This window comes from Cephus cinctus, unplaced genomic scaffold (genome assembly GCF_000341935.2).
Source record: "Cephus cinctus unplaced genomic scaffold, Ccin1 Ccin1_scaffold0175, whole genome shotgun sequence".
Classification (NCBI taxonomy): domain Eukaryota; kingdom Metazoa; phylum Arthropoda; class Insecta; order Hymenoptera; family Cephidae; genus Cephus; species Cephus cinctus.
Genome location: NW_014332899.1, coordinates 23,591 through 49,845, shown reverse-complemented (window position 1 = coordinate 49,845; position 26,255 = coordinate 23,591). Strand labels below are relative to the sequence as shown.

Sequence of the window (26,255 nt, the reverse complement as noted above, 5' to 3'; positions counted from 1 at the left end):
CCCACGATGAAAACGCGCATTCCTTGTTGAAACTCCGCGAACGACGCACGCCTCCCCTTGGAATGGTGTGCTTTTCTTAAGTATCGTGTTTACCTTGAGCGACTGCCTTATTTATTGAATCAGAGGCCGTGGAGGTTCCTCTATACTGATTCCCCAAACAGTTAAAGGGGGAGTGGAAAGCTTCAGAAAAATAGAAGGAAAGATTGTGCCAGTTCCGTATTACATTCATCCTAGAACTTCGTTACTACAAGATTTTTGTCAGTTTTCTACGTTTGTCTAAGGATGTCACAGAAAATGAAAAATCACGGAGCTCCGCCAGTACATGGGGGTAATTTTAAGGTAAATTCAGCATTTCTAGTTATCGCGATATTAATATAGCGTAAATAATTTTTCATTGACTTTTAATGACTTCCGCAAAGAAAAGTGTTGACCATGCGCCATTACCTTGCCATTATGTTCACTAAAATTGTACGCCTGCTGAGCAACTTGCGGAAATTGTTTTGGGACTAAAAAACTTTGATTACGAAACGTTCACTAACTATGGATCGGGAAACTAATTTGCGTTTGTATTTTTGAGTTATTTGAAAAATTCAAATTTTTTATTGAAATTGTTATACTTTTGGTTAAAATTACTCAAATTTTCCATTAATTTAAACAATTGTTTTTAAATTAATGCTTTTCGTTGCAACATTTGTCGTTAATGCAAAAGTATTTTTATACATTTTATTAACTATAATTAACCGCAACTCGCCTCGTATCATGTGTCTCGCATGCATGCGATAGGGTAAACTTTTAGTTTTCCCTCGACGGAGAAATAATTGAAAATAAACCTGAAGACATGTGAGAAAAATAGTGTGTTTAAGCTCCAGAAATAAAATTAAAAGTTTTATATACTTTTCAATTTTGTATAGTTCCAATTGCGCTTTTTTATTATTTCGTTGTCTTCTATTACGACGTATACCGTAATTAAAAGTTGATCTATATGGTATCGGCAAATTGCCATTGGTAATATGATAATTTTTAATTAGTGCAGTGCTTCGAGAAATTGAATGTATGATCGTAAATAAATTTACATTTACCTTTTTCAACTAACTGAAAAATTGTAAAATGACCAGCAATTAAGTGCATATTTGACAAGGATTATCGAGGATACTGCAATATGTTACAATTAAAACTGTCTAAATATTTTTTTTAATTTCAATTCTGGTGTCTTAATATAATTGACAAGGTGTGTGTCTATCTTTAATTGATCTGCATTCTGATAATCGATATACTCATAAACCTAAAATATTTATTACTCATCTGATTGTTGTACTAACACAGTTGAATATTTATTAGTTGTTAGGCGTTGATAGTCGTCAATGAGCTTGTCTATACCGCGCATGTTTCAATATATTATTTATTTTTAGTTTGAATTACATTTGTTTATAATTTATTATGATAGTATCGGAACATTTTATTGTTTAAAAAAAGTTTTGATATAGAGGATCTCGACAGTTTAAAGATGCCTACGTATCTTTACTTTCTTAATTATTAAGTAGTAGGCATATTAATGATCTAAAAAGAATATACGACACGATTGTCACTCGATATTTTACACAATAAATATAATACGGGAATTATGTTGTCTGTATATTCTAAAAGTATACTGAATGTAGGAAGCAGAATTATTACAACGAAAACATTCTGCTCGAATTGACAATTGTGATCCATTTTTGAAATTAGGGTCGTTCCATAGAGAACAGTTGACGTGAAATCAAGCAAAACTTTCTAAGCTTACTAAACGGATCGCCATCATGAAAGGTTTCGTTCTTGGGGTTCAGTGCCACAGACATGCTATTTCATGGATGAACTTTGATGTAGTAGGGAGAGCAGGTGGACATCGCGTGGAAAGTTTGAAACTGACTCATTATTGAATTCCGATACATAGCCACCGTTTAGGCAATCTTTTAGTAGCACCTTTTAAACAAAACGTTAACAGTAATACGAAATAAACTCATGGAAGTCGCTCATATTTTTGTTTTATAATGCGAAACGTGCATCGACCTCTCGAGCTTCCATTAGAGCGCCTCCTTACTGCTTATTTAGAAAATGGATTTTTTCGCATGTTCAGCTTCATAGTCAATACGGATCAGTGATACATGAGAAACTACGAGATAATCCGTTAGGTGCATATTTTTTGAAAGAACTTAAACTTTGAAATAATAACGTGAATTTCGCTAATCGGGTCAGTGACGGTGTCAGTAGCGCTGGCGACGCAAGTCTTGCGCAAACGACGCCGACTGAGTCGCCGCCATTTTGTGCAAATTCCCGGATGGATGAAAATTTCTTTGTTTCGTATTTTTAATTATTATTCACTTTAAACTTTGAAAAAGTCGTTAGCGTGGAAGATTTGGGTTTGATGACATCCAGGCTTTTTTATATATAATTGTTCCATTGTTTATGATACGTCAAAATGTTGAACTCAAACAAATATATATAATTTAAAAGATTTTTTTAAGGTGCCATACAGTTTTTCATAAAATTATATGGCCATAGAAGTAGAAATTACGTGAGTATTCTTAAGTTTTGAAAATAAAGGCCAAGATAATACAATATAACGAACTCCAAGAAACAAGATTGCACAAATGGCGGTTCCTCGTTATTTCCATTTCTAATAATCAGACGTTGATTGTGTATCGTTATGTATGTCGAAGTGTAATTATGAAAATCGAAACACAGAGTCCCAACATAGTATGGCGAATACGTTAAGCAAATATGCTGACGCACCGAAGCAACGGTGTGTTTCTCGGACATTACTTAGGTTTTATACGAATGCTTCTTGATGTTATTTTTGGAGCGCTGAGCTGCGTCTGGAACGCTTACAGCTGGTCCCCTAGTTCGTGCCAAATTGGTCGCTGACTCCCCTTTAATTTACAGATTCCTAAGCAACTCAAAGATTTTATATTAAGTCCATCTTCTGCGTAGATAATCATTTATATTTCGCTCCCAATGCAAAGTGCTGCACTGACTTTTTATCTAATCACTTCCATTATTATTTTCTTAAACAAATTTCAAATCTTATACAAATGTCTTCTGCATGATAGAGACCGAATAAAAAATGTCTTGTTTAAACTTTTATGAAGAATAGAGAATTTCTTCTCGTGTACATGTATGGTAATAACAAATTAATGTTACAGAAGTGACGTGAGTAGTAAAAAGTACGTTAGTTTGTAATGGTCACACTCCGTGGAATGAGAAAAAATTTCTGTAAATCTGGCTGTGAAACACGTGCTCACGCGGATACACATATGTCCCTCGTACGCGGAAAACAAATGTGATACTACATAATTTAAAGGAGACAATATGAATATGAGAATAACGCCACGTTACAGTATATAAATACATAGTATTTTGTTCTTCGAGTTCAAAAATTGTAGAGCATAAGAGCTGTTTCTGTTTTGTGGACGTAATTATCAGATTGTATATTCTTTCCGTTAATTACATCCGTTTGTCGGTTATTTTCACAAAACAAGATACATTATTACCGTTGTAAATTACGTTTGGAGAGCACTCAATATTCAATCAATATTTTTATATTAGTTATCGTCATAATACGGTTCTGGATGTTTTTTAACTGCATATTATCTTCTGAAAAAAAAATAATTTTATCAAATAAAGTTAATATTATTTGATCATAATTGCGTATTTTTTTGTCGTACTGCCGGTAACATGATCTGTATTAGTAGTAGTGGTAGTAGCAGTAGTAGTCGGTAACATAATCAGGTGATTCCCGTTATGATATGAGCAGAAAGTAGAGTAAAAGGAAGGCCTGGCCTGAAACCGACGCGAGACTATTGATTCGTGGTTTTTTCGTTAGGTGGCAGCACCGAGTAGGAAGCAAAACTGTACAAGCAAACTGGTTTGATGTTGGGCACAATCGAGTATTATTGTACGATTACATCTTTTGAGTTAGGTTAAAACCGGAAGTGGTGAACATCCGTATGCTACTGTACCAACTATAATCATCTATTAATTATTTTCTAATTGGCTCAGCAATATGTGTAGAATTTTAAATTCAGTTGTACGTTCAAAGAAGCAATCAGATATATAGACTTTCTAAATATTTTCGGTTGAGCCATTCCGAAATTGAAAATAATAGTGTTGCAAATATTCGTGTCTGATTTGCATTCCGAATTTTCTTTGTAATATAAATATCAATGTGTATAAACATATTTTTTTATGAGTTGGCGAGTGTTTTATATATATACATGTTAAGCATAGTTATGCCAAAGAATTGATTATCTGTGAGATCGCGCATTTATGAAAAGACTTTGACTTTTGTAACTAATTAGGTGAACTAATTGCATACTAAAAAGAGATTGGCTATTATATCCTATTACTTAGGTTAAGATTAAACTGTGGCATAGCAGCTACGAAATAAGTTTTGAAACAAACAAAAAGTAGATAAAGGTATAATATTAGATACTAAATTTATAATGCATTTTAGCATAGTACGCATTTTGAACATCTCACGATTAAATTAAATTTCTATTATTCTACTGCGAATCGCGATAAAAGTACTGTGTAAGGATTTATAAATATTTGTGTTGGTACTTAACGTTTGTTTCTTTGTTAATTGTTTATTTTGGTACATATTATAAATGCATTCATCGATATTAACAGGTAATTAGGTAGATAGTGAGTTTATATATATGAAAAGATGTAAACTATATTTTTATTTGAATTTTTAATTAAATAAATCTAAACTTTTATTTATGGTAGTATGGTAGAGTTTGGCTGAAGTTAAATTAATAGCCATATATAATTTGTTAAATTCTATAAACAAGTAGAAAAAATATATTAAAAACTTTAATTTAATACTAGCAAATAATAATTATTCTCATAAATAAATCATAATGCTAACTGAACGCACAAATCTGCACCGTAAATTTTACCTAGCGTTTACCGATAGGTAAAAGACCACACGAAAGAGAGAATGCCTCTCTCTTTCCACCACATGCCTTCCGTTTAACAATATTTTCTCAATAAGTATACTGTAAATGATGTTTATTTTTTTACAGTAAACGCTTTAAATATCAAGGTTTCTGAAAATATATTTTAATGCATAGATTAGCTTGCTAGCATTTGCGAAATTAAGGACATTCGTTGAATTACAACCATTTTTCCTCCATCGCCTCCAATTTTGCCCAACTTTAATAATTAATAAATATGTTTAACTAGACGATAAACAAATTGTGTTTTTAGCCAGTAAACGTAGCTGATTGAGCTTTTTCGATTAAATATGTAGGGTCAACTTTATAAGCATAATTCTACCATAATATCTTGAAACATTCTGACATGATGTTTCGGAGAACATCTGCTGTCTTTAAGATTAGAAAATAAATTCTTTCCAAGTTTATTTGAATAGGCACTGCATTTTAGTTTTTACCTGCTCCCCAACATTTATTCAAAGTTGACGACCCTCGTCACGTTTTGAGGTAAAAGTGATTTATTGGGGTTCGCCTTGAACCTGGCACATGCCTCTCTGCCCTTTTCATTCCCTGTACATCCTTTTTTTTTTCCCTGGAAACACCATTGATATATATCTCGATTCGTTAAAATGACATCAGAAGATATTATACTAAAGATGAGAAATAATTATAGAATCGTATTCAGCTTAAAACTCGAGATATTGTGAATTATTATCATTAAATTGATAAAGTAATACAATGTAGTATAATAGACTCATTTATACACATCTCATAGAGTAGAATTAACGAATATTGGAAATTACAGGATTTATTATGGTTACACGGATATCTAGTTTGAACGATGAACTTGTTCCAGTAATTCAAAGAACTTTTATCAGATTAACTTGTAATCAATGAAGAAAAATAAATAAATAAATAAAGAATTTCAATATTCTGATAAATATTTATAGGATTAATCAAATAGTAATACAACGTATGGTAAAGAAGCAGATTTTAAAAAATTAATTTTTATTCACTTCATAGTCTCTGTTGTTCACTAATGCTGACAGATCTTTAACGCATAGAAAATATTGGGGCAGCCTTTTAGTAAGATTATTTATTAGATAGTTCGTTCAAGCTATACGAGATGATAACAAAAAATCCAGCCGCTCCATTATACTAATTTTAATATTATAATCTGTATTTTAACCCTCGGAGAATCAAAACATTTTCTTTTTAACAGAGTAGGGGAATGTCGCTAGGGTCGGACCACTTTTTAACTTTCACCCACAACTTTTGTTTCGGAAAGAGTTTAGCCAAGTATAGCACATTGTTAGAAAAGTCCAATGAATATAAAATTTTTTTGAAGCATGGTGAATTGCTATGACAAAAAAAAGTAGTGAAATTTTTAAAAAATGCTGTAAAGGTTGGTCCTTTCTGTCTAGGTTGGGCCACTGGGGAGAATCGACGAAATATGAGGTGAAATAATTTCAAGTGACTCAATATACCTTTTTTTATTCAATCAATAAAATTAAATAGTAAAATATTGCAGAAAAAATCACTCTAAATCGTAATTTTGGCAAACGAAAATAGCTTTTCGTCAGTTTGGTGCACTTCAAATGCACTTCTCTCTTGCATTCGATGCAAGCAACAGACTTGTTGCGGTTTAAGTGTTTAGGCAGCGCTTTTAAACATATAATACAGAAGTTTTCATCCTCATTCGAAGAGTGTTATTCCTGCACTTTTTTGGTGAGCGATCTCGATTAGCTGGTGTTTTAATAGTAGACTTCCCTGTAGTTGATTTTCGGCGTTTTGTGGGCGTCTTCGAAGCGTCTTGCTTTTTTTTCTTTTCACGCAATGTTTCAAGACTCTCTGGCGAAGTCAGAACTGTCCTGTTCATTGAGCGCCGTTCGCGATTCGATGGTATTTATCTGATATAATAAAAGAATTAGGGTGGTTCAACCCTGACTATACAAATGGTCGAACCTTAACGACAAGCACCATTACTGCATCGTGTCACATAACAACTGAATAAATAAGAAACCCCAATATTCCCCTTAGTATCTTGTTATATGTTAAACACATGACACATACACATGCTTACCTCGACGATTGTATATTCTCTTCAGATTCTGAGACGGTTTTTACGGGTGCTGAGAAACTTTTTGCGCTATGAAAAAGCAACTGAGTGCACACTATTTCTGACAAACACACCAGGAAGATAGCAATGCTTCGTAAAGTTTGCTTCTACCACGATTAGTTTGGCTATGCTCACGCATAGGTGGCGCCAGTGGTGATATATGAAATACTGAAAAGGTCCGACCTAGACGACGGTCCAACCCTGACGACATTCCCCTACCAAAAATGGGTCAATTTTGACCCAAGCAGTAAATTCAATATTTCAATTGTTTTAATCGTCTATTATGAATTGTATTTAACAAAATGTTCATTGTTAAGCTTTAAACTGTTTTATTGCATTAAATGTGGAACATTTATGGATTTATATTTAAATTAATTAGAAAATAATATAATTTTCATTCTATGTCTTGGTCCATCGCGTAGTAGGTACATGTGGTTACAGTTTTGCTTTCGCTATGCTTTGGGCAAACAAGTCTGAAAAATAATGTAAGAGTTTATAGTGAGGTATATAAGAAATTTATTGTGATTAATGAATAATTTATGAGATACCAACTATTGGCACGTTTCACATCTTTTTGAATACTTGTTATCGTTCTTACATGCATAACAACGACCACGTTTCATTACACATTTCTTAATGGCTCAGGCTTGTTTATTTCTATTCCAAAAGCTGCAATTGCTGTAACAATAATAGAATTGAATCCTCTTGGATCCCTTTCAATTCTTTCCGCTCTTCGTTTTAAGTAAGGTTGTAATAATTCTGTTGCCAACTCTTGTAGAAATATTTTTCGTCTTTGGTTCGTAGAAACATTTTCAATCGATTCAGGATATTTCGTTTTCCATAAGACAAATGCATTATATGTCCAGCAATGCCCATATAATTCATAAGAAGAACAAATGGCCATCTACGCGTGGCTCTTCTGCATTTATATTCGTGAACGAACTTATTTGTTGCGTTGTAGCACATGATTTATTTCTGGTTTAAAACTATTTTTTTTGTCACTAACTTCATGAATTTTATGCATACTTGATAATAGGATGACAAATTTGTTTCGCCTGATCGCGTAGGAAACCAAAGTCATATTTTTCGTAAATAGAAATTTCGAAGAATGCACTATCCTTCATTTTATGTCAGCTAATGATTTTGGCAAGTCTTTTATTTTTACGTATAGTGCCAACTAAAGTTAACTTTTTTCTCTAATAATTCTTCAGCAACTGTTATAGATGTAAAAAAATTATTAGTCGTAAAATTTCACACCACTTCCATTCCAGGAAGCTGTCGATGTCTTCGCCACCCGAGGGCCCTAGTTTACTTTTGGTACATTTCTTGTTTTTCCGCAATAAACTTCTAAATTACAGCAATAATAGGTTTTCGCATCACACAGGGCCCAAATTTTGATTCCATATTTTCCAGGCTTGCTGGGCATATACATATACACGAAGTAGCAACGACCTTTGAATGATACTAATTGCCCATCGATTGTACCACATTCAGAAGACTTATACGACTCTCTGCAATTTTTCGTGAATATTTCGGTAACTTGTCGTAATTCAGCAAGTTTATCTTCTTCACTTCGTACAGCTCTTGTAGATAAGTCATAAAATCAGTTTCGGAATAATCGTATTCACTGTCAGTCTGCATGTCATCTTCAACGAAATCGACTTCGTCATCCAAAGTTTCTAATTAATATTCCGGATCGTCCTCGCTATCGGAATAGATTTTGATCACGCTGAAATTATACCCAAAGTAACCAGTAACGGTAAAAGGTATTGCATTGATTGAAGGTTCCGCCTGATGTAACGACACCGACAGACGCGGACAAAACACCCTTATGAAAGGCCGAATCCACCGTAACACGTTTCAGAAGACATTTCTTACCCGACCGTTTACTGTCCTTCAGAAAACGCACTAAAAAAAAATTCAGAAGCCTAGCTTTGGTATTTTAGAAGATAATCCCAAAAATAAGAATCTTGAGTCATTTTTGAACCAGTTTAAATACTCCGAGGATTAAACGCTGTAAACTCCATTTCATTTGGCGATACGCTGACATAGTGGTTAAAAAGTTAATGAAATAACTAAAAGATTCTAGCAATTATCATCCCAGGTATACAAAATAAGAGCTAGTTTGAATAGTAACTATGTCTATATATTTATAAAACATAAATACATATAGTAGTGACCATCTTAGTTCATTAACTCCATATTACTTTGTATGAACCGAGAATGGTTGAGCTGGTGACATATTCGCTAAACTTTAATGTTGCACTGATTATGACATTAATTAGGAGTGAGAACAATACAAATAATATCATTAATTCTAATTCTTTGGAAAACGTCATGCGGTATTCAAAATGCCCATTTCGCATGCGTTATGGTTTTTCGCGCGACAGTTTGAAATGACTCGCATGAACCAATTGTTAGTTGACTCCTGGGTCACGCGAGCATATTAAAAGGTCAACATAATTACAGCCTGTTGAGAGAGCAGTGTATGCTGTTATTTCAGGGACATAAGCCCGATCATTATTCATTGTATATGAGATGAGGATGTGACGTCGTTGCCAGATTTGTTAATTTGTTATTGCACACAGCGCTTTAAACGGCCTACTTATAGTTCTTCCGCGCGTCCAAATTGTAATGGTGTCTGTCTCAATTTGCACTGATTACACGTAGGCGAAAGTATCGAAGCAACTCTGCATTCTTTTCATTCGTTCCTTTCCACATTCTTATTTTTTTGTTCTCACTGTATATTTGTTCAGGGCTTTCACACGTGATTGGCCTTTTTTACATTCATAGTAACTTTGAGGTGTTTCGATCGATGCAGTGAACTTACTCATTTTATTAAATACGTTAATATACAAGGAATATAAATACTAAAAAAGTATAAGATGCACTTTATACTTATTTTAAAGTCGTTCACTTGAAACGTTCTACGACAATATATAAATATGCCTCAGCGAGCAGAATTATCGATTGACTGAGATTCCTATCAAAATAATTTATCTGGAATAATAACGAGGAATGTTCTTGGAATATTTACTGAAACCTTTGGATGACAATTCGTCGATGATGAATTCGAAGATTTTCAATTTCTTATCATGGTGCGTTTAAAGATAATTTATTTGTCAATGACTGATAAGTACAAGACGTTCATATGATTTAATGATTATGGTAGATCTACATCAGAAGAAACAACTTACTAAATATATTTACTGTAATGGCAGTTTCGGTATTAACTTCGCTGAATTTTGATGTTAGATAGAGTCTTTGGCATAGATCAACTGCTTTTGGTAGAGATCAGCAGTCCCTGCGGAAAATAAGTATGAAAGTCTGACGCAATTGCAAGAGCTTATTTTTGCACGGAACGGATAAATTTAGGTCCGTCGTCGACACACCCACGATATACTCTGTGAGATATGTATAAGCCTTACCACGGGGTGAGGGGCGCTTATTACGTAACTTTGATGTTCTATAATCAGGTGTAAACAAAACGCATATTTTGGCCAGCGATGATACTTGCCCAATACTCTTCGTGAGTTCTTTTAATATCAAGTTGCACTAATTATCTTTTACTTTAGATACGGTCCCGTTATTGTGAGTTTTCACTGTTTCGTATATACATTATTGCATTTCATCATTTCAGATGCAACTGCAAGTCGTTTGTTTCCAAAGACATATTACCTGATTACAACGTTTATATTTTTCGTACCAGGATCCTAGTGTGAGACTGAGTCCGTTCGTCATCCTGGTTTTCTCGGTAGTTCCCAGGGACATCCTAACTTAGGACCATAGCAATGCGGCTTTACCACGGTTGTGAAACGAAAAATATTTGGAAATAGTTTTGGAAATGTGGAACATTATTAATCTTTACATACTTGCAAAAGCGACTCAAAGTACAAAATATGGAGTTCCGTTGTTGTTTTTTAATTTTGCACATTTCATTCTTTACTCAGCTTTATATAATTTGGTATATAATGCTACTGATTTAATTTTATTTATTTCAATGCTCATACTTAATACGTACAATGGCATAATAAATTATAACTAAGAGTAACTACTATCGATACAATAATCTTCGCTAAATTTCCTTATTCTTATTAATTCACTTAATTTGATTCCGTAAAATGTCCGATCTGTTCAATCTAGAAGCTCTTTACTTCGTCATTTATATGGAAATGTTGACACTCGTTAACACCACAATTAACTCCTGAGTAAAATTTTGATTCATGTCTGGTTGTTCTCTTTGTCAAAGTAGTTTACTATATTGCTATATCAAAACTTAGGTTTCAGAGGCGGTGCCAACAAAATAGCTGGTTTACTGTAATTTTCCATAAGACTCACTACGAACGCACAAGTCTTTTTGTCACTTTATGTGATTTTTTGTGTACCAAATAATAAAATAAATGTTTAAAAACCGAAGATTAAAAAAATTTATATTTACAATCAAATTTCTGGAAAGTAAAACAGTAATTGGCACTGAGGTCATTGTATCGTTCAGAAACTTTAAATATGTATATTTTTTGTACAACTGGTGGAATGTACGCAAATTTCGAAACTTAATATATACTTTAGTAGCATTGAAATGCGTTGGCAAACATGGGAAAGTTGGCCAGTCGTAAGTCATAGGTGTAGAGGAAACAAATTATTAAAGGATTCGTTAAAATACCATGAAATGCTTGGGTACTAATTTTCATCATTTCTGCATCGATTTTCATGATTCAGAATTTTCAAAATCTTTTAATATAGTATATACGCGGTATACAGCGATAATACATTCTTTTGTTTATTTCACTATAATTGTAATTTTATCGACAATGCATGTCTCATATTCATGCATATAAATGATTGCATCCACGTTCAGTTGGAAATGCAGCCGTTTCCTCGTATGTGACGTCAATGGACGTATGCCATCACAAAAAATAATGCAATCTAAAGTGGAAATATAATGTAATAAAGACTTCTAAAGTAAATCCAAGTGTTCCGTGAATAAAGTGGAAAAATTGAAAGTCACAAGGAATAATACCGAGTTGCAAATCATAGTTATTCTAATAACTATTTCAAAATGCTTACGTGCGTTAGCAATATTTAGTCAAACCATCTGTTGTGTGTAGTTTATTAGCATTTACTTAACGAATGAAACATCAAATTGATTTAGTATTCATCTGTGATATGCGAAATATGGCACTGGTGCAAATTTTTCTTGCAAATCCAGTAAATATTAAATTTTGTATCAATCTGAAGCCTAACTACAAACTAGCAATGCGTGTCGATACAATATTATTAAATGTAATGTGAATTATTTAATCTCTATGTATATTTCATGTATAAACAATTACAAATACAATTTCAATCTGTTATAAGCTGAAAAAAGGACATAATTTTTATTCGATTATATTAAAAATATATATGCATAAAAGTCATTGTTTTTCGAGACTAGAAAAAGAAAACTAGACTGCACGCGGTGTTTTTTCACATTTAATTTTTTTCTCACATCTGTTCTCCACATTTCTCTGAACTCAGTGTATTCTGTATTACATCACGCTATAATGCACAGTTCGCGTTACATTTTATTTTGTAATTTCTTTTTAATTTTTTTTTAACAGAAATGAGTACTAAAAGTTACAAAGAGAAGCAATCACAGCTAGTTCAGTGATATACAATCGTAATTAAAAATAATTTTGAGTTAACAACAGATGTTAATTTAAGGAAAAGGCTGAATCAAGTAAAAGAATGAAAATGTTGTGCCATGTACGATACGGTGGAATCTGTTTGGCGCGAATTGCATCGTTATCTTAAAAATTATGTATGAGAAATGAATGAAAAAAGGATTTCGATGAAATAACGTGCAGGTAATATCAGGCAGTTTATTTTTAGATGCAGAAGAGTTTTCCAAACTAATTAGAGCTCTAGCGAAATAGTATCAGTTTGTATTGAAGAACTTAACATATGGACACATATTATTATTGCCAAAGAGTTTTTTTCGTTTAATGTTTGGTTCGGGTTAAGTTGGCGTCGGATTCCACTAGCGATCCTCACGTGAGCGTCGGTCAAGCTACGGTGGTGGCGTCGCGTCCATTTGCTCTTCCTATTTTCGCTCCCGGAGTATATAAGGAGGCGTCCTCGAAATATTCAAACAGTTTGGCAGCGACTCGTGCTTTTCTGCGTCGCGACGCTACACGAATGTCATAGTAATAGTCATAGTCGTAGTCTCAGTCGTGCTTAGAACTCCGTTAGAAATTATCAACGATTTCTTGCATAAGCTTCGAAGCGCGAGCATCGTCAGCACATCCGTTCGCCAGACCGTCGACTTTTGATCCAATTACGAATCTTGATATTAAACATCGATGGCTCATCCCCCTCTTTTAGTTGATTTCATTTTCTCTTAATTGCAAAAAATATACGAAATGAACGGTGCACGTAACAATATGCAACATACCGGTCAGCCAACCAGCAGTTATTCCCTTTCTCTTCTATTTTATGCATCATGTTCAAATTGAGGGACGTTTACCTAAATCTTTAATTAATGCTAGCGAGTTTAATTTCGTAATATAAATATTGAATGCTTATATGATTGATAATTAGTGGCCGCGAGGGTGAGTCCGTTAGGGACAGCGATTTTGTGTAAATATTTGTGAATTGCACGGGATGCTACAAGTGAAAGTGAGAACGTAGAAGAGACTCATTAAGTGTCAAAGTAATAAATGATGCCTAGGTGAAGCCTATATTGATACATCCGCCAAAGGGCAATTTTCAAAACTCCCTCGATAAATATTTGCCTATTAATAATAACGGTGCATCCCATAAAAAAGTGCATGAAATAGTGTATCAATATCTTATACAAAATGGGCAATACGGACAGCGGTTATGATGTTGAGATGAGCTCCTTATCAACGACTACCAGCGATCATTCACGTGTTATGGTTAATATTACTTTGAACGTAGTTCACTTCTAATTTTTGGCCCAAAACAAAATTATTATGACTGACACATATTTTGCTTTAAAATTTTCATTCAGATTCAACTTTATTTTCTTCTTTTCCTTGTTATAATATTTTTCTAATAAAATGTGTACCGCAGTCGAAATTTTTTAAAGAAATGATAAATTGCTCTACTAAAATAACGTTATATACATTGAATGATACACATAAATGTATAGAATTCAATTTTTTGTAACGTATTGTTGTCATGAAGTCAGTGAATTATTTTCATTTTTCAAAGAAATTCAAACAATTAGTAAATTTGGCATGACAGCTAACAGTTTGTCTTAGCTACCACACGGTAAAAGGAAATAAGAATTCAGTTTCAAGCACAAAAAACAAAGTCTGAGCAATAAATTCCTAAATTTATATGACAGTGTCAAGACAGATGAAAAGTGTGAATAGTCATAAAAAATTCATAATTTAACATATTTCTGGGTCCTTATGAAAGACATGATATTCCTTTATATAGCGAGACTCTATTTTAGCGTACCTATCAATTTCGATGGCTGGGCTGATTGAGGCTCCATGCGACTAGTGGCGGGCTAAGAATATAAATATATACGATACAACAGTACGCGCTAACGTGAGATTGTTTTATGATTACAGAGAACACCCATGCGCCCGATGATAGCAGAATACGACCCAAAGAAGCACGGGGTGAAAACAGAACTATCAGACATGGTTCTCGTCAAGTAAGTGTCTACCTTCGTAAAGCACGAAAACGACGCGAAAGAAAGAAAACGGTCAACGATAGTCGAGCGATTCACTCTACTTCTACGACCAATCATCACCATTGCTTTCTTGCCAAACCCAAATAATCAGTGCTCAAGCAAACGTGAGTGACTCCCGAGGATCATATATTATGCATTATTCCGTATGTCTTTCTCTTTCCTTCTGTTTCTCGTACCTATTTCGTTTTCTATATTACTCGCATACTGCCTGATCACCTGTGAGGTAAATTTCAGCGAACCGATTTACCGAGGACGCTCGTCGCCATGTCGTTAAATGTTCTCATGAATTCTCATTCCTTGCGAGACGTTGAACCGCTTATGAAATTAGCTTTCGATGGCTTGCCTTTGGTTTAGCGGTATGGTGTCGATCTCCTCCGATCCCAGAGCGTCCGTTCTCGCATTCGACATTTGACATTTTATGTGTTTCAAAATTCATTGTCAGTCCTGAGAGCCAAGTTGATTTTTTTTTGTCAAATGTATTTAAATGAACAGACACTCAATGATCTGACAGTGAATTCGGGATAGCGACTCTTATTCTTTATTCCTTATTGACACGGTATAGTAGTATTAAAATAGTGCTCGTACAATTATTATAGTGTAAAGGCTGCTGCTGCTCTTAACCCGATAGAAAATAAATCCTCAAATTTTATTCGTTACTGCTTATCGTTCGACCAAACTGCAATTCTTGAAGCATTTTCGTGCTTTTGAGCTTTCCTTATTTCATGCATGAATGTTATCAAATTTGCACCAGTGGCATAACAATTAAATGAATTTGTTTTATTTAGCAAGAAAATATCATTTTTCAAGTAGTATTCTACGTTTTGTATCATCTTGAAACAGAGTTCAAACTTTTGCTATAATAGGTATTCCTATAACTTGCACCTAATATTATATAGTAACATTTTATTTAATATGAAACAAATAATTCCCTAGAACACGATTTTTAATGAAATTAATAATCAGATATGAATAATTATTCACATCAAGTTGATATATTTTACAGTATCGCATACATGAAGCGATTTATTTGCAAACGTTCGATAACAATAGAATTCAAGTTAAAAGTTTTTAAATAGGACGATTATTGAGTTTAAACGACGACTTCATATCGCTACTTTACGGATTTCGCCACTGGTTTGCAACATACCATTCATGTAATTGATGATAAGTTGTCGAATAATTTTTATGTATTGTGTGCGGTAAATGCATTAAACAGAACGCATTTAGAATTTATAATATTTCATACTGTATTGTTCCTGTTTATTCTTCATTATTCGCATCACTTTATAATCCGTCTTTTGTATATTGTTTAAAGCAATGGAAATAGCTCGCTGTTGGTATTTCGATTATTTATTAGGAGAGATATAACAAATCTTATAACGACATTTATAAATGAATAGGTTTATGATATGCAGATGGTAATAAAAAAGTAAAAATTACAGCTAAAGAATGAGTTACCTAAGACGGTAAAAGTTAGTGTTAAACTGGCGAACCTTTTTAACCTCTTCAATACTATCTTAACTGCTACAATTAGTGAAATGAGAAACGTTTATAGGGAATTAAATATAAATATACTCGCAAAAAATATCGCTTAAAGTTCAGCTGTTAGATGTAAGGAGAAATTCGTCAACGATTAGAAGAGAGTATGGGTGGAGGGAGGATTTCCTTTTGAAAAATACATAAGAATTTCGAAATAGAAAAGAGAATCAAGCTGTATAAGTTCATACTTGCCGAAAGTGATAACAATTTATAAGCTAATCAGCATTGCTTCTTCTAATTAGCTCGAGTGTCACTGATTCATTAATATATTGTGCACCTGAAGACTAACGAACAAATTTTCCAACGCATAATTTTATATGAGATCATATGATCTGTAACAGTTGTCAATAGTTATTACTTAATATCAGTGTTGAATTGTAAAATATCCTTCGCGTACACAATTATATACGGCAAAGCGATAATGGGTTCCCTGTATACGTGTGAAATTGTTAGATAAGATAGAGTCGCGAAGGGGTCTTCCTCGTTGGCTGAAAAAACTCCTTAGAGATCATGCGGTATGCCACCAAAATTGATTAATAATCCATAAAGAATCTGTCTTTACTGTATAATATGTGCATTTATATGATTCCAGACGTGCGTATAGAGTCCGGGCATTGATTCGGGCTCTATGAAAGTGCTCTGAGTATTAACCGAAAGCACAACGAAGTGTCGAAAAGCAAACCGTAGCTCAGCCAAAGCGATCAAAAGATAAAGATATTAAAAATCAAATGAAACGATTGAAATATTAAAGTTTGTCAAAGTTGTATTGAAACGAGTGAAACGACCGAACAAGACCAACTGACAAACTTCTTGACTCAGACTATAATAACTTCATACCCACGCGAATTAATTTTCATACCTTGTTCTAGATTTACCATAAGAAAAGTTACATTAGAAAGTTGATAATTCGCTTACATGTTCGTAATTCCTTAGCAGGAATGATTATTTAATATTTGTTTATATGTGTACAATTTAAAATAAAATCTATAAAATAATCGAACTGGCGTACATCATATGGAATATTTTTTCGAAAATTTGTAGTGCAACTAAAGACTTGCACAGTGTGATATGTGTACTTTCATATGCAAAATGCTTCATATATCTATCGTGCCTGAAAATGTCAATCAAAGTTGTCGCGCGCATTGCTTCGCCAATTCATTTGCACTGCCATACTGTTATAGTTTGGAGTGTCTTTTTTGTTTCTAGTTGAAATGTCAATGTCTTTTCAATTGGTTTGAACTTGAGGTATGTAAATTAGTGCCGCGCTGGTACCGAAAACCTAATGGTATTTAATCGATGAATGTGTAACCCTTTTTGTGAAGCGCAATGTTATGTAAACACGGCTTGTTAGTCGTCGTACTGCGTCGTGGCGCTGGGCGTCGGTGATGCAGTGCGGTGGTTGCAGCTCACGCGTGTTCCACGTGTCACGTGACACAGACTCTTTCAGGGCTTTCTCGACAGAAAGCTCCACACCTAAGGAGAGAAACTACCGCACCTCAACGGGTACCTACACACCTACCTTTACGATCTATAACCATATGTAAAATACCTTAAAACTTACACACGGATAAGTAAGAGGCACATAGCACACATAAACATAAACGCTCATGCACAAGTATACACGTTTCCTTTTACAGTTTCGGTTATAATTTGGTGACATTTTAAGAATCGATTAATGCTCGCGGTTACATACAGCTTTCCTCATCGTCGTTAAACGCTTTTAATACAATTATCTTAATCTGCCATCTTGATGTATGCACATTGTGAAGCATTCGATTCTTGTGAATAATTGCAATCGGGTATGTAAGTTAGTTTTTTTCGTTTTTAAAAAATATTTTTAGAGCAAATAACAAATGCCATCGCATATGCATTTATTGTATATTTATAACGATAAAAGACTAACAGATACTAATTATATAAAACTCATACAAAAGTTATCTTATTCTTCTGACTTAATTGAATTAATATTTCACATATGCTTTTATCGTATTTTCCTTTTGCCAATGGAAGTATTTAACATTAGTAGATTCACCGTGTGGCTGATGCTGTTCAACTGATAATAATTGCTTATAATTCTTGAACGCCTATTGGCAAGAAATGGAATGAGTAAAATGTAGTGTCTCCTCATATAGCCGAAACGAAAAATACTACACGCCTGGTAGACTTTGAATGGATGTGGCGGAACCATTGAAACACGGTGGCAGGCAGACACATTTATCATAGAAATATTATGCTATCATAAATATCATTCATCTTGCATCGATGTCGTGAATTTTCCATAAAATAATACACTAGGTACACGAGATAGTTAACTTATAAGATGATATATACGTCGAAACTAAGTCGCCAGTATTGCACGACCCAGTTTTCGATCTAATTTCTGTTTTATCAATTTAATATGTGATACTTTGCATTTGTTGTCAGATATTCTAAATTACAAGATTATCATATATTGAAATTCTTAATGTTATATCGGTCATTTATTTTCATGGGTTGTGTAATACGGGCATTGTACTCGAATTAAGAGACTACATAAACGTACACATCTCTGAGTCCTTACCATATAGTATCCTTCTTATGTTCCACATTTTTTATTCATTTGAAACTTTTTTACCGTTTTCAAAGTTTTCAAAGTAACGTGGAATGACATTAAAAGGCATTCGAATTACTCATTGTTACGAGCCCATCAAAAGTTTAAAAATTGTTTTTACCCAGGTTCATGTTATTTCGATCTTAGTTCACTATCTTTCATATTCATAATAACGATTACCATTATACACTGTAGAGAAACAATAATTTTTCCTGGGAGTCTATCATTCTTTGAAATTAATTTCAATATAGAACAATATTTAAAACAACAATTGTATATACTGGAGTCATCATGTTCGATATGACATGGCTCACTGGTGATTATTATCAATACTTTCACGTTATATAAACGGGACAGGAATTTCCTCCGCAGTGAATGTGAAATCGAGGATATAGATGGTATACAAATTTTTTTAAAACGCTGCTTCACATTGCTTTTAAAGTCTTATTGATATTCGTTGTTCCGGTCATATTTTCCATTATTCTCAGTGTTAAATGTTACATCGAACGTTTGTGCATAATGTCTCATTTATATCCAGATGCACGATCCTCTCTCCTATACGAAAGATCCATCTTGACTCGATCCACACAAACGGCGCAACCAATAACACTATGCAGTACGGCATCGCTTCGACACCACAATCATTCTCCAAACCGTCTTATCATAATCATTTGTTCCATGTATCAGTATCGAACGACCAATCATATGTGAGAATGTTGCTGTTTCGAATCTGTGCCCTCGCAAATAGTGTGCACATCAGCCTGCGAATATCAGGATGAGCGTTTTAGGTATAGCGGGCCCCGAGCGTATTCTCATAATACGTGGAACCGAGCCACTTCCAGAGAATCTAGGGAGCTTTTTCTAATTCATGTGGTTTTACAGATACAAGTGTGAGAAAAATGATGTTCCAATCACGGTTACAAATGGTTCGACTCTACCATTGGTCGAACGACCCGACGACGAAGAGGCAGCTCTCTATGATCCATTCGAGCATCGGAAGCTGGCGCATCCGACCTCGGATATGGATACCCTTATTCACCTACTCAAGGGCAGTCTTGGAACCGGTATACTGGCCATGCCTCTTGCTTTTAAGAATGCAGGATTGGCATTCGGATTCTTCGCCACTTTTTTCATCGGTGCTGTGTGCACTTATTGCGTCCACATTCTGGTCAAATGTGCGCATACCCTTTGTAGGCGAACCCAAACGCCCAGTTTGGGATTTGCCGACGTCGCGGAAGCGGCCTTTCTTGTCGGACCTGAACCTGTGCAAAAATACGCCAGGCTAGCGAAGTAAGTCTTTTTTATTTGTGTAAGATTTCTATTGGACGTACATACTCAATTTGCGTTACATTCGTAGCACTTTTAAGAAAGTGTTATATTGCTATACATTAACTGAGTTTTGCATCGCAAATTATTAATGTTGATCTATGTTTTTCTTTTCAACAGAGCAACTATCAATTCTTTCCTGGTAATCGATTTGATTGGCTGCTGTTGTGTGTACATCGTCTTTGTATCCACAAACATTCAGCAGGTAGTTGGCGCCTATACAGATAACAAATGGGATGTTCGGATCTACATGGCCATGCTGTTACCATTTCTCATAATCTTTTCACTTGTGCGAAACCTCAAGTATTTGGCACCCTTCTCCATGGTGGCGAATGTACTGATTGCTGTTGGAGTTAGTATCACGTTCTACTACATCTTCAGTGATTTACCAAGCATCGGTGATAAGCCAAACTTCTCTAGTTGGTCTCAGTTGCCCCTCTTTTTCGGAACAGCTATTTTCGCTCTTGAAGGCATCGGTGTTGTAAGTATTGATTTAACACTCTTGCATTTACATATACATACGTACGATATTGTTTCCAATTAAAAGCATAGTTGTGAACTTTCTGTATTGTGTTATAACGATTCAGAGATTTCTCTGCTGATGGATTATTCAAATTTGTTCAAATTGCGAAGTGTTGAAATCGTGACGCGAAAATATAACTTTCATTAGAAACGTTTGTTAAATAAAACATTTGCTATGCACTATTATTAAAATTTCGAAAAATCATCATCGCATCAAGCGTGGATGGATCACATGGAACTTGTAAAAATTCACGACCACGCCAAGAACAGTAGTTAAAAATAAGATAAACGTATTATGGAAATTCAATCAGTTGTATAAAAATATATATGCAATAGCTTGATAAGATATACATATAGTTATGCGTATCAATTTTTGAATGTCAACTCACCATTTTTCAGAACAAGTTTTCTTATCATATATTATTCAGAAAATTAAATTACTTTTACCGAACGTTCTCCACTTTGATTTTAAAATCTATCATTATTTATCAAACTTTTTTTCTGAGCGTTCATTTCGATAAATTTGCAAAGCTTTAAACTTGGAAGCTCATTGATAACGAATATTATAACTATCAATTTTTAATTCATCTTAAAAACAAAGGAATTCTAAGACTTAAAAGAAATTTTGATAATTTCTAGGTGATGCCATTGGAGAACAACATGAAGACACCCACGCATTTCATCGGATGTCCTGGAGTATTGAATATTGGCATGTTCTGCGTGGTCTTATTATACACTGGAGTTGGTTTCTTTGGTTACGTAAAATACGGAGACGCTACGGAAGGTTCAATTACGCTCAATCTCCCGCGGGATGAAGTTTTAGCGCAGTCGGTGAAAGTTATGATTGCGATTGCGATATTCTTGACCTATGGTTTACAATTTTATGTGCCAATGGAAATTATTTGGAAGAACATCAAGCAGTATTTTGGATCGAGGAAACTTTTGGCGGAGTACGTAATGCGTGTCGTCTTTGTAGTGTTCACCGTAGGCGTCGCCATTGCCATACCAAATCTTGGGCCGTTTATATCTCTCGTCGGAGCCGTGTGTCTTTCGACCCTTGGTCTTATGTTTCCCTCTTTAATCGAGCTAGTCACTGTCTGGGAACAGGAAAACGGTTTAGGTAGGTTTAACTGGAGGTTGTGGAAAAACATTGCCATCATTTGCTTTGGCATCTTGGGATTCGTCACTGGTACCTACGTCAGTATTCAAGAGATCATCGAGCAAAATCAGACATCTTCTGGTCCTGCCTAATAGACTGCCTCAAGCTGCCTTGCCACTGAGCTACTTGAAACGATCAGAAGTATCGCTGTGCTGCGCTTTTCACAGTCGCAGCCACTTCAATGACACGATACACTACTATTACCATCAGTGCTACCGCCATCACCTTCACTAAATGCCTTACAATTTTTCAAAATGGCTATAATGGATGAAATCATTGAGTTAGAGATAATGGTGAACACAAACACTCAGATTTAGAAGTTGGCCATTCGAGCTATTCTCTTGAGTTTCGTGATTTGGTTCGTGCTCGTCTACAAATAATTCTGATGCATTTTCTCAGTGTCCTTTGACGCGTGCGCTCAAATCATCCTGAATGATATCTCTAATCAATTCTTAAAGAGTGTTAAGCAAACAATCATGAGTAATGCTTATAATGTTTAAACGTAAATTTCGATTTGGAAAGACATATTATAATGGCAGAACGTAAGGTTCAGGCAGTAAGCAAGCATCGAATTACCTGATCGTGATTAGGACTTACATTCTCAGAAAGTAATTAATACAGGATTATGTGTGTTACATGAAAATTGCATATTTTATTTAGAGTCAATTGCCTAAACTTTTCAACAGTAGACATCATTGTATTGTTCAATGATACAGAAAATTCAACTGGTTTTAAATTCAGTGATGAGAAGAACTTTAATAAAATTCAAACGGATACAGCTGTTTGTTATAGCGTTTCTATGTTGTCCAAATACTGAGGATTGCGAAACATATATTTCTCTACGCTGTAAGATCATTATATGAAAGAATGTTTAGCTAGTTCGGTATATATCATCGTCAACTCAATCTACTGTTATTATTGATATTGAAAAAAAGTGCTGTGTTTTATACATTTCGTTAAATGTCCATACCTTTTTCTTAAGTAGTTATTGTATAACTCATGTTTGCAAATAATTATTTTGCCAAACGCTCTTTACAAGCTCCTGTTATAAAATTGGTATAAACATACCTGGTCATTTGCTTTGGTTTCGTTTTTAATATTTGACACCGGAATATGATTAATAAAACTGAGCACGATCTCTCTTCCTCTCTGTCTTTTTTTTACACGCTTTTGATGCAGTTTATTACTATTACTTATTATGAAACCGCTCTCGTGATCAGCTTCAGTATCATATACTACATTTAAATACTGTTACCATTATCGCTGCTCTCAATTTTAACATTACCCTGGTCAGTGATGTTGTTTTTTTTACTATTTCGGTTGCGGTAACTATATGCAAATTAACTGACACATACGAAAGACATAACAAGGCCATATACGCAACACACATATACACGTACACATAAATAGATAATTAATAAAGTACGCATTGTAGCTTTAGATTAACAGCGATCTTGCCTCGCATGAAATGTAGACACGAAAAACGTAGTAGCTAAGTTTTAGTTAGCAAACTACTTGGCCGATCTATCAGATTGGTTCTCGCATTTCATGATATTCAAAAATTCCATGATATTCGTGAACCAATTTAGAGCGAGGCTTAATTGCGATAGGCAAGATGATCTGTGAGGCCCCTCTGTGATTGGCCATAGGACGGAGCGGGAGCTGTTCCACAATCCTGTGGCAAATTCATTTATATTATATATCGTGTAGCTCGATTTTACTTCTTTGAGACTCGGTGCGCTTCATTCACGCTCTCAGTTCCTGATAATGCATTGATTTCATCTTCTCTATCTTATATCTCTTTAAAGAATCCCTAAGGTCCTTTAGAACTGCTTGATTCCTATGTTAATTTGCAAGATCGTTCCTACGTTTGCACGCATGTTAACTTGGTGACTATACATATATGCTTCCCTGAAAGAGTATAATTTGTTTCGACTCAATCCTATGTTAATTGTTCAGTATATCTGGTACGTTCATTACGTTACTTTTTTTCATTAATACGCGCGCACAAACGCAGACACAGGAAGTTGCCGCGTCTTCTTAGACCGTCCTCGGATTAGTCTCTTTTTGTAAACCAATATGGTTCAAACATTGGATGAGAATAATCTTTTTTTTTAATAATGTATTTTATTTTTATGCCACGAAGTTACACGATTGCTATTACAGAATACAGCGTACCGTGAACAAGGTTCGTAAACACGGGAACATATTATTTAGCGTTCGAAATGACTTGCAGGAACGGCACAGTGTCAGTTTGTGCGCATCACTGTATGATAACACGGTTTTTACATGTTACTCAGTCTTGAAAATAGCGTAAGAGAAAGTGGAATTATTTTTTGCCTATATTTAATGAATAGAATGTGCGCATAGAATATGGTTGGTTAGGCTGAATCTCAGTAATGTGAGACGATTTTGGCGGTGATTTTACGGACGCTAGATAAAATATAAAGTTTCGTCGTAAAATCGTTCAATTAGACTTGTTGTGAGATGTTAATAAAAAAAAGAGACATGCGTCCCTCTCGGTAGTTGAGTGATCTACTTTCAACTAATAAGTCATAATCTTAAGTGCCTGTGTAACGTAAATAATAGAAATAAAGAGGATGAACACTGCATTTTTAAGTATCTACAAAAAGTTTACTACTGAGCACGTTTTGCACTTATACTTTAGTCCCTTCAAATCAAAGGCGTAAATGTAAAGTTCGCGAGTGAGTGAAATGTACATTAAAGGATATCTACTTCGAAGGAGTTTATTATATATAAACGAATCTCATAAATTCACATTTTACACATCGATTGTCTATACATATACACATTTAAAGCAAAGTGTACGTGCGGGTACATTAGCCAAGCCAATCAGGAACTAATACAGTAAAGTGGAATTAAATATGTGGAAAAGCCAAAAAACTGTAAACACTTAACGACTTCTTTGGAACTGTGAATGAAATTACGGTACTATGAGTAGGACAATTTTATTCACAATTTAATACGTAATAGAATCAACTTTTATATTTAACTTTCTTAGTTCATCCTCATTATTTCTATTCTTTATAATGTTTGCGAACAAACGCTGTTACGAGGAAGTCACTATTATTTAATGATCAATGATGACTTATTCAATGATTAGCATCGTCATATCACACCTTTTTTCCTGCGTTACTGAAAGTGAGCAAGTGAGATCACTACAATTGTTTTGAGTATTGAAGGTTATCCTCAGATCCTTTTTTATCAATGTAACATTTCTTTCTGAGTTAAAGACTTTATTATGCAATAATAATTTAAATTGAATGTACATACATGTTCCCGTTTCTAGTATGATTTTGGTAAAATGCTCTCGGAAGATTATCTATTACTTTTATAACTACCATCATTGAAAGTTGAACATTACCTCCAGCAAAATTTGAAAAACTTTTTTTTTAAACCTATGTACGTAGAAAATTATATCTGCCGAATGTGATAAATAGTTGCACTAAGAGAAAATTGGCGAAAAGGGAAAGGCAATCGAGCAGGGAAAGAAACAGAAATCAATGATCCGATAACCTGATTAAAATTGGGAAAATTTGAAAGCAGTTTTGATTAAAAATTAATAGACTCGTATTACGATAGCCATGATACAAACGCAGCTCTTCTCACTCAAATAATTCTTAACCGAGATACATATATTTAGAAAAGTTATTGTTTAATTAAATCGTCATCTGTCTCAAAACTCTGAGTCATTCCAATGGATATGACAGATATATACAAACTACAGTTTTCTTCTCTTATATTTCCTCGCTTTGTACTCACTTGATTGTGAGCTACTCCGTCTATACAAGTGAATTAAACTATCGTTAAAAACACAACGACAATAAATTGAATAAGACAATAAGTTGGTATGAATGTCTCGGTTAATTTTTTCGCGACAGAATATCTGCACTGCTTTCAGCGCGTCCGTAAAATTTTGTAAATTACAGCATTTTGCACGAAATGTTATTCGATAGTAGCGAAAATATCCTACTACGTATATACATACGAACGACGAGTAGGATTGGTATATATAAATAGGATAGAACACTGTGGTTATCATGCGGTGAAACTAAAAGCCTTTTGAAAAGATAAACGTCTCTGATTGAATTCTTTGGATATCATTCTATGGTGGTAAAAGAGGAAGCGAACATCTTAGGTTATGCCGGCGTGCAGTTGCTCTAGCCAATGACTTGATAGTTGTGTTTTTACAGATGTAGATATATACCTGTTTTGTGTATACTGTTATTTTATGAATTATTGTACTATACATTATTATATTTAATACATGATCTAAAGATTCGCAAAAATTTGTAAAA

The 26,255-nt window shown here is 34.3% G+C and overlaps 1 protein-coding gene and 1 long non-coding RNA gene across 6 annotated transcripts; both read left to right on the top strand.

The window, feature by feature from the left end:
• LOC107264586 (proton-coupled amino acid transporter-like protein pathetic) lies at positions 1–26,255 on the top strand. Of its 5 annotated transcripts, none has more exons than XM_015732993.2 (5): positions 1–339; positions 14,676–14,761; positions 19,812–20,219; positions 20,376–20,736; positions 21,417–26,255. In XM_015732993.2, exons 1-5 carry the CDS (start codon positions 283–285, stop codon positions 22,026–22,028), a joined length of 1,524 nt encoding a protein of 507 aa, XP_015588479.1. In that variant the 5' UTR covers positions 1–282; the 3' UTR covers positions 22,029–26,255. The 5 variants fall into 5 exon arrangements, with proteins under 5 accessions (XP_015588479.1, XP_015588478.1, XP_015588480.1 ...); XM_015732992.2 differs by lacking the exon at positions 1–339 and adding an exon at positions 13,239–14,009; XM_015732994.2 differs by lacking the exon at positions 1–339 and adding an exon at positions 17,662–17,842.
• On the top strand, positions 14,804–17,339 carry LOC112493897. The gene is made up of 2 exons (XR_003058839.1): positions 14,804–14,943; positions 16,932–17,339. It is a non-coding gene; the product is annotated as an uncharacterized LOC112493897 (long non-coding RNA).